The 13,142-nt window shown below is 45.2% G+C and overlaps 1 protein-coding gene across 3 annotated transcripts in view; it reads right to left on the minus strand.

Moving 5' to 3' along the window:
- DGKH (diacylglycerol kinase eta) overlaps positions 1–12,399 on the minus strand; it is a 177,323-nt gene extending 164,924 nt beyond the window's left edge. The window contains exons 1-2 of one of the 3 annotated variants that reach the window (XM_047080318.1): positions 12,356–12,399; positions 5,338–5,562 (exon numbers count right to left, since the gene is read on the minus strand). In XM_047080318.1, the coding sequence (XP_046936274.1) occupies positions 5,338–5,529 (192 nt within the window). In that variant the 5' untranslated portion in view covers positions 5,530–5,562; positions 12,356–12,399. Of the gene's footprint in view, positions 1–5,337; positions 5,563–5,896; positions 6,005–6,243; positions 6,479–12,355 lie in introns of those variants that run through there. The other 2 variants (XM_047080309.1, XM_047080327.1) reach the window with 2 other exon arrangements.
- Between the last annotated feature and the right edge of the window lie 743 nt (positions 12,400–13,142).

Consider the following 13,142-nt stretch of genomic DNA (forward strand, 5'->3'; position numbering starts at 1 on the left):
CAAATTATGGAAAGAAGCTAAATGTCCATCAACTGACGAATGGATAAAGATGCGGTTTATATATACAATGGAATACTATTTGGCAATGAGAAAGAATGAAATCCTGCCATTTGCAGCAACGTGTCTAGGACTGGAGGGTATCATGCTAAGTGAGATAAGTCAGTCAGAGAAAGACAGATATCATATGTTTTCACTCATATGTGGAACTTGAGAAACTTAACAGAAGACCATGGGGGAAGGGAAGGGGGGTAAAATAGTTACAAACAGAGAGGGAGGGAAGCAAACCATAAGAGACTCTTAAATACAGACAACAAACTGAGGGTTGATAAGGGGGACCGGGGAGAGGGTGATGGGCATTGAGGAGGGCACTTGTTGGGATGAACACTGGGTGTTGTATGTAAGCAATGAATCATGGGAATCTACTCCCAAAGCCAAGGGCACATTGTATACACTGTATGCTAGCCAACCTGACAATAAACCATTTTTTAAAAAATTAAGTGAGATGAATGTATTGGAAATTTCTATATGTATGCTATCCATAAAGTTAACATTACTTGGATCTCTTGGAGAAAAAAAAGAAAAAGAAAAAGTCATTGAGATGGTTCATTTGTTGATACCACGTGGCTTATGATGGTTCAACAATCTTAGCCTACAAATCTGACCAAGGTTCCTCCAGCGATTCCCTGTATTCATGGGCCACAGTATTCACTGGCCAACAAAAAGCAAATGAAGCTTTTTCCACATTCATGTTCAAAACCAAGTTGGTCTGAGTTCATATTAGTGTTGTTTCAGAATGTCTCTTTCTCAATAAATACACGTGAAATCCTCTGTAACAGTAAACCTGAATGTAAAATCAACCTCCTCCTTAAGACAGAACTAAGGATTAGGAATAACGGCCAAGAGTAACGAGATAGGAAGAGATAGGATGAATTATAGCTCCTGGTTTTCCCACATCAGCACCACTTTCACTTTTGTACAGTAAGGATTTTTTTTTTCCTTTGGGGAAATCGAAGCAGCCATAAAATTTTCTAGAGTTTAGCACCTGGGCAGCCAGATTAGACTACCTGAAATTCCACTTAGCTGAAACAGAGATAGATAAAAAGTAAAAAAAGAGAGACAGAGAGAGAGAGAGAGAGAGAGAGAGAGAGAGAGAAATAGTACACAGCAAGGACAAAGAAACAGGAATAAAATGAAAAGAGGAACAAAGATGTGGGGCAGGTACTAAAATGTGCATGAGAATTTTATTATTAAACCACACTAATTTTGAAAGCATGCTAGTTTTATTCTTTACTTTAAAAGTCATTATATCCACTGCAAATAAACCCCGAGATTAGTGTTGTCCTAAAATAACCCGTATTTCCTTCCATAGAGAAGTGGGTAATTAAATGATGATCTATCATGTTAGGTTGAACCACATGAAATTTCCCACATTCAACCTGTATTTTCCAGCTTTACTGAGATATAATTGACAAACAAAATTATATATACTTAAAGTATACAATGTGATAATTTGACCTACACATTGTGAAATAATTACTACACTTAGATCAATCAACATATCCAGCACCTCACATAGTTAATGTGTGTGTTTGTGTGTTAAGAATGCTTAAGATCTATTCTCAGCAAATTTCAAGGATACATGACAGTATTATTAACTGTAGTCGCTATGCTGAACATAAGAACTTACTCATCCTATAAATGAAAGTTTGTAGCCTGTCTCTAACATTTCCCCATCTCCCCTACCTCCCAGCCCCTGGCAACCCACCATTCTACTCTTGACCATTTTTGACCTACTGACATAGCAAATTCTCTTAGTTCAACCTAATATCATGGAATACTTTCCCAACCTAGGAAGAATGAGGTAGATGTATACACGCCATTAGGGAAATGATCATGTTATAGCTCCAAACAAGACACAGCATGTGTACGGAATGTTCCCGTTTGTACTTTTTGAAAGAAACATATGTATATTCATAGACATTTTCTGGAAGCCCACCAAGAAAAATGTCAACAATTGCCTCTGAGATGGGAGACTACAAGGTCTGGAGGAAGAGGGAGATTACTTGTCCCTGGATACCCTCCCATCACTGAATATCCTCTCACAATGTTAAATATCTTATTATATGTACGTATTACTTGTTTCAGTTAAAGAAAAACCTGGAGACTTTCCAAGTGCCACAATTAATTTGAGATTATTCAAATTATTTAAAACATTAACCAGTATTTACAACAAAGAACACTTTAAATAAAGTAATTACTTTAGTGGCCTTTTTGACCCCAAACCTAAACTAACCAAACAGCTTTATGCTCATTAAGGCTCTTAAAGGAAACTAAAATAAGTACCCTGTTTTCACAATAATATCCATATATATGAAGCATTATATGCAAGTGTATAATATATACATTATTCATTTAAGTTATTCATTTAAGAAATATTTTTTGATTTCTAGGTACAACTCACTCTGCTGTAGGCCTTCTGTATATCTACGTACAAATGCTTTATAAAGAGACGGCATATATATGCATACACATGAATATATGTGTATATGTGCATAGGTATGTGTACATGGACCACACACAACATCCTGGGCTGCTATTCCTCCAGGATCAAAGATGCCACTAATAACCATAACCTGTCAGATCTAATGGTCCCTTGATGCATCAATCGTATGTATGAGCAAGAGCGGCTTTCTGTCTTAAAAACCACCAGGCCTTGAGCTAGTCCTGGCCTCCTTTTCCTCCAGACTGTCCCATCTTGCATATCTGTGGAGGTAATCAACCAAATATAGTCTTTTTCTAAAAGATTTTTCCCTTAACTCTTAGCTGGGTCATAATTGAAGACTGGGCACCACTATTCAATTTAGCAGTTCTCATTCTATGAATCCCCTCACTGCACTAGCTCTCTTCCTTGAGAATCAGTACTGTGTGATAAAGAGATACAACTAATGAAATCTGTAGCACGTATGAACAGTCTGGATTGCCCTTGGGGGCAGGGAGAGAAGTTGAGACTCACTGGTCTCAAGAGTTTTAGGCCTGGATCTCAGGTGTTCAGATACAAAAAGGCTGATGAACTTACATGCATTTGTATGAATTAGTATAAAATATAGAATTTCTGAAATTTAAGAAATGTTTCTTGGGAAATTTAAGAAATATTTCATTTAGTGATCACTATGTATAATCATGAGAAAAAAATATGTGCGAAATATTTTTATTAGAAAGTTAAATGGAAACCCAGTAATAAGTATGCTTTTTGAAATTATTCTTAGTCTTGAACACATGCTTTACCCCCAATCACAGAGAATATAACATTTTAAGAGTATAATCTTAGCTATTACCATGAATTCACAACACCTACAAATTTTAGTTTTACCCCCCCCCAAATTTTTAATTAACTACTCAACACAAGTTAGAGCCATAAATTTTCTTTCAAACAGTATAAATTCACCAGCTAATTTTAATATAAGTTTGCATGGAATTTTAACCACTTCATATCAATCTATAAAATATACCATTTTTTAAACCTGCTGAGTTGCCATTAGTAACACGGTTTTATGAACTTTTTTTTTTTTAAATAAGATTTCAAATGTTAAAGGCACTGCTAGAAAGTCCCTATATTCTTTAGGCCTAATCTTCTAAAAATACATGAAACCCCATATCCTTAGGTTAGCATAAATTCTATAAAGAATATCACTATAAATTACAAGATGTGCAGATTTAAAAAAATGACCAAAGTGGGGCACCTGGGTGGCTCAGTCGGTTAAGCATCTGACTTGAGCTTAGGTCATGATCTCCTGGTTGGGAGTTCTAGCCCCCCATGGGGCTCTGTGCTGACAGCTCAGAGCCTGGAGCCTGCTTGGGATTCTGTGTCTCCCTCTCTCCCTCTCTCTGCTCCTCCCACACTCATGCTTTCTCCCTTTGTCTCTCAAAAATAAATGAACATTAAAAAAAAAAATGACTGAAGCAATCTTTGACTCTTTGCTAAGTGCATCTTGCTAACACTTGTGTGTGCTTACACATACTTATTTTAGAAAATAAGGAGGCAGGCTAATAAAAGCACGATTCCACAGACCTACAATAAAAGTTCTATTCTCATATAGGGGTCCACTGACCTTAGGAAACAAATTCTCATAAAAATAACTATATAGTGAATTAACTTTTGCAAATTTATTTTTTTAATGTTTTATTTATTTTTGAGAGAGAGACAGAGAGAGTGAGCAGGGGAGGGGCAGAGAGAGAGAGGCACAGAATCCGAAGCAGGCTCCAGGCTTTGAGCTGTCAGCACAGAGCCCCATGCGGGGCTAGAACTCAGGAACCGCAAGATCAGGACCTGAGCCCCAGTCAGAAGCTTAACCAACTGAGCCACCAGGCACCCTGCAAATTTATTTTTAAAGAGAGCACACAACTCCCGTGATTTGATTGGTTCTCTTTTCAAATACCTCATTAAAATCCAACCAGGGATAATTGATCGTTAAAGTTAGCCTTTTAAAGTACAATGAAAACTTAAAAATATAAATAATCCTTCAGTGATAAGCATTTGCTATGTATACGCTTAAGATCTAATTAAAACAAATCAACTTTGTTGATTTGTCAAGAGTCAAAAGCACCTGCTACATAAACAAGAGTTAACACAACATACTAAGTCCACATAACACAAAGAGGTTAATTTTCATTAAGTTAACCATCGCTGGTAAGATCTGAACTCTGCACTTAGCAGGAACCCACGACTCAAAAGCCTGGCTCGCTGTTGTGTCGCGCAGGGTGTGTTTAACCTCGAACATCATTTACACAGGCAGCAAGCCTCGGCTTCTGCCTTCCAAAGGGCAGCGGGAGGCAAGGGGGGGGGGTGTCCGCTGTCACCTCTTCAAACAACCTTTCGGAGTGGGTCTGGGCCCGCGGGAAGGAAAGGTGGGGGGCTTCTTGCAACTCAGGCTGGTCGGCCTGCACTGGGCTCCCTACGCAATGCACATACTCCACCCAACCATTGCACGCAGGAAGGACAAAAAAATAAAACAGTCCTTTTAAGTTCCCTGAGTGGGAACTCTCAAGAGCGCTTCAGCATTTTCCCACGCTCCCGCCGAGCCGCTGGTTCCCTCTCCTCCACGTCGGCCGCCGAGCTCCCCGGGAGCCCACCCTCGCGGCCTCTCGCGCGGAGCCCGGGAATCCCTTCCTGCCGCGCGGCTGTCCAGCTCCCGCGGGCCCCGCCCCCGGGCCAGGCCCCGCCCTCACCTTGTGGCCCACGTTCCCGGGATCGCCGGCGCGCTCCGCGCGCTCCGGGCGCCCTGGCTGCTTTTCCCCGCCCCGCAGCTTCCCGCCGTCCGCGCTCCCCTTAGACCTCACCTTGGTCCGGATCTGCCCCGAGGTGGACACTTTGCGGATCAGTTTCTGGGGTCCCTCTTGCTCCGCTTCGCTGTCGGAAGAATCGTCTCCGGGCCCCGCCGAGGCACCGGCGGGGGCGACCGCGGCGCCGGCCCCGGCGGCCGCTCCTCCCGCGGCGCCCGGAGGGTGGTGCTGGCCGCCGGCCCCGGCCATCCTCTCCGATTCCTGCGGGGACACAGCACCGCCCTGCGGGGGCGGCGGCAGCGGTCAGTGGGTGCGCTCGGTCCGAGCCGGGCCCAGAGCCCCGCGCCCGGCTGCAGCCGCCATCTTCCGCTCCCCCAGCCGCCCCCGCGGGGAAAGGGTCGCGCGGGATCAGACGCCCTCCCGGCGGCCGCCCTCCAGGCCCCTCTGCCGGGCTCTGGCCAAAGCGGCGACCGCAGTGGGGCACGGGGGACGCGGACCCCGGCCCGCCTGGGACCCCTGCTCACCCAGCCTCGAGACGTTACAGGGTTCCTGACCCAGAATACGACTTGGCGCGGGTAGAGAGGATGGGAGTGACAGAGGGATAGGGGCAACCTACCACCTCTTGTGGGGTCTGGGCTCCCCAGGATGGACGGGAGGGCGGGGGTCGGGGGGCAAGAAATCTCCGCAGCCACCCTCCACAGGCCGGGCAGGGGCGATGCTCCCTCCTTCCCTCGGTTCACGGGCCGCTGGGGCAAGAACGGCCCTAGGAGTAGAAGGGAACCTACAGCTTCCTCCCGACTCCCTTGGGTACACCCTGCCACCCCCTAGACCTAGAATCTCTCTCGAGTCTTGGGCCTTACCACACGGTTCCCACTGAATAAAAGTCCCTTCCGCCCCCTAGATGGATGGGCGCTGCCCCTTGTCAGTCTCACGACCCCCCAGCGCATCTCTGATGAACCATACCTCTCCCGCCTCTGCCTTGGGGTTCGGGTCCTTTCAGCTCTCCCGACCGCGGTGTTTAGTTTCTGGCCCACCCCCACCTCCATCCGGCGCACACGGAAGAGAAGAGCATTTTCCGGGAGGTTCCACTCCGCTCTGAGAACTTTTCGTTCAGAAAGAGCGATCCCTTTGGCTAACAGGAAACTGGGAAGGGCGTGGAGAGAGCGCAGAAACTGGAGAGCACACGCAGCCCAAGACCACAGAATGCAAAATAAATGTCTAAACTGAAGCGCTAAGCGAGACTGCCTGGAAGGAAACAATGCACTGAAGCCATGTGAACGCCAGTGCCCGAGCACGAAAACATTGGAGGTCCTGGGAGAGCCACTCCCTAACCCGGACCAGAGCAGGAGGAAACGGGATCAGCAGGCTGCAGCCACAGCTCACAACTCGTCCCAAGTGAGCTGGTTACGCGGGCACTCGGGAATAGCAGCCTTGCGGCGCGTTCTGCATGCTCAGCGTCAAAGAACCCTTGTAGGTGTGGGAGGACTTGGGGGAGAAGATACTAAAATGACAGATTCCTCTTGTCATCCACAGAGAACTCTAAACTTAGCTGTATTTTTAAGTAGGGCAAAAGTCCCCGCCAGACTGTGGAGTCTCTTCACACTTCAGTAAAGCATTTAATCTCTTAAGCGTGTTCAAGTCCTTCAGTACCCATTCCTATTTTTTCGGTTGACATGGCTTTCCAAGCTTTCAGTTGACATGACCTTTAAGAGTCCTCCAAACTAGCATTCTGTTGGGGTTTTGTTTTGTTTTCTGGGTTTTTTTAGTTGAAATCTTCCAGTAATTTGGTTGCTATGTCAAAACTAATTTGCTATGTCAAAACTAATAGACTAATGTCTATTGGGGTTTTGTTTTGTTTTTTGGGTTTTTTTAGTTGAAATCTTCCAGTAATTTGATTGCTATGTCAAAACAGTTCTAAGAGGTTATAAATTACAATATTCAATCCCAATACTGTATATCCACACTGTTCGTTAAAAGGTAAAATGTGATGGTTTGAATCTTCCAAGATAGGAGATTGATGCCTTGAAATACTAACTGATGGAAGCTACTTCTCTAGCTTCAGTTGTCTTCTTTAGGAAGGGAAGGAGCTAGGCAAAATAAACTTGGAGCCCTTACGGTTTTGTAGATATGTAATTCTATATCTACAAAGAGTATTTTGTCGTGAAGGGAATGCTTTAAGAGAAAAAGTGATCAAAATAATGGTCTTTAGCTCAACCTAATTGTTTGGTCAGTGAGGAGTCCAAAGGTTTGAAAGTGTAGCCAAGAACACCTAGTAAAGGGCCTTTTGAAAGAATAAACCTAGTTCAGACTCTTCCTTTAGTGTTAAGTGAGGCCCAAAATCATGAGCTGGGGCCAAAGTCAAAACCATGTGATTAGCTATTCTAATGTTCTACTCACTGTACCGCACCAACTTTTGTTATACAAAAGTTAGTCAATTATGTTTTTATTCATACTTTAGGCTTTCAAGTTTTGTATAGTAACATTTTCCTGAATCCAGGCTATTAAACTGACACTGTTTTCACACCTATGCCCATTCTGTGGTCTGAATTAGAGGATTCAATACATTTCTCATTCTCATTCAAACACTGGTTGCTTACAGATATCTTAAGAGTTTCATGTGCAAGAGCTGGGCAATTAATACCTCAGAGTAAAGGTATTTATTACTCCATAAAAATTTACCATCAGTTATCCCTGCTCTTCAAACACTCCTGTAACAAGTTCTAAAACTTGGTGGTGACTTTGAAAGCATAGCCAGTCTTAGCCTACTCAGGCTAAATAAATTATCCCTGCTCTACAGTTTATAGGACACTCAGAGTGAAAATACTGTGTAGGCAAACGAAGGAATGTCACTTCATTTCCCACAAAAGGCAACTCATGAAAACCCTCTTTTCTTCTGAGATTGTTTCAAGTAATCCCTCATGTAAGGTACCCAATCCATTAGATTTTTCTCAGGTCTTATCTATAAATTAGAACTTCCCAGAATGAATATCCAATCCTTATATCATATACCTGCAATGCACTTCACTGCCCTTAAAAATCTAATAGCAATGTCAAGAGCTCCATATTTTCAACCATTTTAATGTAGCTCAAAATGACAGCTGAAACAAATTTCAGATATGTAGTATATTGCATGATTTCTTTGATTGACAAGATTCCCTTGACTTTTTCCTTACTTGGTGTTTTCAGATAATTTCTTAGATGTGTCTTACATATTTCTTTTATTATTGTTACTTTGAAATCTTTGTTTGGAACATAACATATCACAAACACACTATTAAAAACTTGGACATAAGCCATGTAGACACTGCATTCAGGATGAAAGGGAAATAGAAGCTACCACTAAATTGGGTTTCTACTTTATAGGGCTTCCTGCCCCATTTAAAGAAATAAAAATTATTACACTCAAGATGTATAAATCACAGCCAATTCTCATTCTGATAACAACTTTATGAATATTAACATATTCTTACTGATAGATATTTTTAATTATATTCTTATTAAGCATTACTTATAAACAAGAGTTTAATATCCACTTGCAACTTTTAAATCCCATATATTCTGTGCTTTTATGTTAAACATTATATCACAAATACATAGAACTCTACCTTTATATACTGAAGAACCCAAGTTGGCACTTTCAAACAGTCACGTCCTAGGATGCACATTCCTAATCAATGGAAACCATGCAAAAAGAACACTGCTGGCTGAATAAGTACAGGCCTGCTTCCATTCAAACTTTCCATAATATACTGTTACATATTTGGAACTTAACATTCAAAACTTTACTCCATTAAAATGTCCTTGGTTGTTACCTGAATGAAAAAGATTTCCTATTAATCATGATATAACTTCATGTATCAATGGTCATCCCTGTGCCTAGGGCAAAACCCACTGTCATCTAGACCTAACGCATAAATATGCTTATAGCCTCTCATTTACATTTTTGCCCTTTTTCCTTTGGAACTCCTACTTTTCTAATTTTCCATTAGTTTTGAACAGTTTCATCAGAGCCAACTAGACAAAAACCACATAAAAATAAAAACAAATTTTAGTAAGTAAAATGTACCCTAGGATCCTAGTATCACTGTCTAAGGACTACTTTGTAAATACTCCCACAATTTTTAAGTTTTGGCTAGAATTCAAACTACCCATCCCCTCACCCCCACCCCAGGATATCATCTATGATATTTGGCTAAGTATCTTCCCACCCATCTATTCCCACCACCGAAATATTTTCGTACTGATTAGAAATGTAGGTAATGCCTCTATTTCCATGATTTGATTGCATTCTAAAGCTAGCATTAAAGAAAATACACAGAAACCTGAATGTTAACATTTATCTTCTTTCAGGCCCAATGCCCTGGCTGGAGGAATGATAAGGCTGTTTATTTAAATGCCCTCACTTAACTAAATAATTTCATTTTATCTTCAAATATGAAAAATGTCATGAAGTCCAGTAACTGACTCTCAACTCCAGACATGGGTACATTGCAGGCCAGAAGTTCTGTTCTCTTTACTATTATTCAGCATCAGTACCTGAGACTATGTCTACTCTTTTGAGTAGATCCATGTAGAATCATGGAATCATATCATCATGTTTTAGGTTTCATCAAAAAAAGAATGAGGAGAGTAAATCCTTACAGGTATGCTATTATGCACAATAAGGAAGAATTCAGGGTCTGTGTAATGTGAATATTTCCTATTCAATATTAAATGTTCCTATTATAAATATAAATGAGTATACTTTTATGGTAAAGTATTAAAGTTGCCTATATTTGCAATCAAACAGCAGATCTTCAATAACTGCCAAATGGACTCCTAGTCAAAGCAGACGTTCCTTAGTCCAAGGTCTTTGAGGATCCACAGATTGGGCTTCAGGAACTCTGGTTTGCTTGAAATATTATTATTGGTTTTATATGGCATGTTGCATAGGTACATCATGGGGAGAGACTCCACAGCTTTGGTGAGATTCTTAAGGGGATCACCCAAGAGACACTGAAGAATCCCTGATTTTGAGGAATTTTGTGTCTTTCAATATATATTTAGATTCAGCTGGTATTTCCTCCCTTAGATCCAAAGGTCTGAAGTAATTAAAATTTAAGTATTCTTTTTTCCCTAACTTATCACCCCTTTTTCTCCTACACATCACTTTTCAGAAATTTGGGTAACATTTTTTTTTTAAAGAACTTAAATGAGAATTCCTCTTAGACTTTGTGGTCATACATGTATGCCCACAGGTTTTCAAATAAAATCACTTAAGTATCATTTTGTGCCACACATGTAAGACCTCTGAAGATTTTTTTTGTACTATCTGAATATCAACTACTAACATATGAAACAAGATGTTCTGTTAAGAATGCATGCTTTGTGAGAATATAAAGATTAATGTCTGTGCTAACTGCTATATCCAACAGTCCCGGGACATAGTAGGTGCTGGATAAAATATCTGCTGAGTAAATAAAAGGGGCTTCAGTGTTTAAAGAAAAAAACCTAATTTTTTAAGGACAGTTCTGCAGTCTGGATAAAGTGTCATGGTTCATTCGTACATTCCTATTAGGGCTCTAGTTTTAAAGGCTAATACATGAGCGTTTTCATTTTTGTCACTTTAAGTAAAGCAACATTAGAAGTTTTTCTCTACTTTTCTAGGCACAAAGTAGTTCTGCCATCAGTACCCTAGAGCAAAATGAACTTAAAAGGGTACTTTTCAATGTGATTGGTGTTGGCTTACAGCATCCAGGTTCAAAAGATACTTCATATAGGAAAGTTTAAAAGTAAAAAAGTAACAAAATCAGGTCAGTAAGTTTAGTTCTCAATGGTCTTTGATTTAAACTTCAAAACTGAACTGTAGTTTTAGTTTCAGGAATAATTTAATCCCCAGTGATAACCACAGAAGAAATACGAGCAGATGGGCCAACCTAAGGACATGTTCAAATTTACAAAAGCAAAGACAGCTGCAGATACAGATGGATCAGAGTCCAAGGACACTTCTGAAAGGTCGGGAAACAAGAGGCAGAGAAATGTATTTGGGCAAAGGAGCTGAGGGTGTAACATACTCAGAAGAGAAAAAGGAAAACCAAGCCTGGCACCTGACCTAGAAGCTCTTAACAGGCAGGGGGCCAGCCTGAGCAGACACGCAGAGTCCCTGGGAAAAGAGCATCCGAACACGTTGAACAGAGAGGCCAGAAATTTCAGACGAGGCTTTCCAGATAGGCTCAAGAATTTCACCCAACACGGAGTAGCAAACATCGAGGCAGGGCGTGGAGAGCCAAAATTCGATGCCAGGGAAAAGGCAGCCCACACAGGATTACAGAGCTCTGAGTGAGACGGGGATTCCGGGGTAGAATCCCTGGAGGGATGTGAGATGGTTCTGACTGTCTGAATTAGAAGAAAGAAGGAAGTTGGAGGAGTTTGAGGGAACAAATCCAAAGCCCCCCGGTCTCCTCCTCCTTATCCTCAAACACACAAAACACACGCACACGCTCCTCTCGGTCCCTAAAATTACCCAACCTCCGGGCTGCAAGTGAAGCGAGATCAAGGTTAGCTTCTCACTCCATCCCTGCCAAAACCCTTGAACCCTGGAAAAGCCGGGGCTGTAGCGGCTAGCGGGAGGCGTGGCTCCAGGCTCCCGGCCGGGAACAGCCTCCGCCGCCGGCGGTCCTTAGGAACCTGCGCGCCCAGGTGACGGCCGGGGCGCGGTCTCAGGAGGGAAGAGCAGTCCCTCCCGGCCCGCACGCTGACCCCACCGTCGGGTTCCTCCTCTCCCTCCTCCAACCCCCCTCCCTCCGGCTCTAAAATCAAGTCAGAAGTTGAGAATTCGATGGAGCAACGGAAACGGTCCTCCGAGGGCCGTCGTCAGCGGTTTGCCAGCGGCCGGCCCCACGGGGAGAGCCTCCGCTGGCCGGACAAAGGCGCTCCGGGCGGCGCGCGAGTAGGAGCCCGGGCGGCGGAGGAAGCGCTGCCCCGGCTGGGAAGCAGCTGGGGACCTCATCCCGGGCCATTTCCTGAACGGAACCCGGCCCGGGCGGGGGGGAGCAGAGGAGAAGCGGGAGGGGGTGGGCGCGGGCGCTGTACCCACCGGTTCCTCCCAGGCCGGGCTGCGGGCGCCGGGCGCGGGGCGCACGTGCTGCGGCTCCATCGCGCCGCCCGCGCCCGCCGGCCGCCCGGGCGCGGGGACCCGGGCCCCCGCCGCCGCCGGGGCCGCTGGATGCGCTTCCCTCGCCGCGGTCCTCTCGGCCGCTGCCGCCGCCCCGGCTCCTGCCCGGGGCCAGCCACCGGCGCTCCCGCCGTCTCCGGCTTCCGCCGCGCTGCGCTCTCCCGCCCCCGCGCCGGTCCCTTCCTCCTCCTCCACCGCCTCCTCCTCCTCCTCCTTCTCCTCCACCTCGGTCCAGCTCCAAGCGGTCCGCTCCCCGCCGCCGCTGCCACCGCCTCCCACGGCCACAGAATCCGCCCCTCGCTCCTTCCTCCGCCCCCGGCTCCCTCCCCTTTTCCTCCCCGCTTCCCGCCCCTCCCCCCCCCCCGCCGCCCCCTCCTCCCAGCGGGCGGCCCGGGACGCACGTGACCCCCCTGTCAGGCCTTATAAGGCGCGGAACCGAAAGCGGCCGCCGGGTGGTCACGGGCACCGGGCGGCCCGGCGGGCAGGAGCGGCCGTCCCCGGGGCCGGGCGCCGAGCCGCGGCCGGGCGCGCCGGGAGCGGCGGGGAAAGCCCGGGCTGGGCGGGCCGACGCGCCGGCCACGGGAGCGGCGGTGGCTGAGAGTCCCGGGAGACGCCTCCCAGCGCCCCTCTCCCTCTCTCCCTCTCCCGGTGCTTGCAGCCCGGGCCCGCCTCCCTCCGAACGCCGGCTGCCGGTGCTGCGGGCACCTCC

Source organism: Lynx rufus, unplaced genomic scaffold, assembly GCF_022079265.1.
Source record: "Lynx rufus isolate CCGP_SWC_20201006 ecotype Redwood Valley unplaced genomic scaffold, mLynRuf1.p SCAF_1, whole genome shotgun sequence".
Lineage (NCBI taxonomy): Eukaryota > Metazoa > Chordata > Mammalia > Carnivora > Felidae > Lynx > Lynx rufus.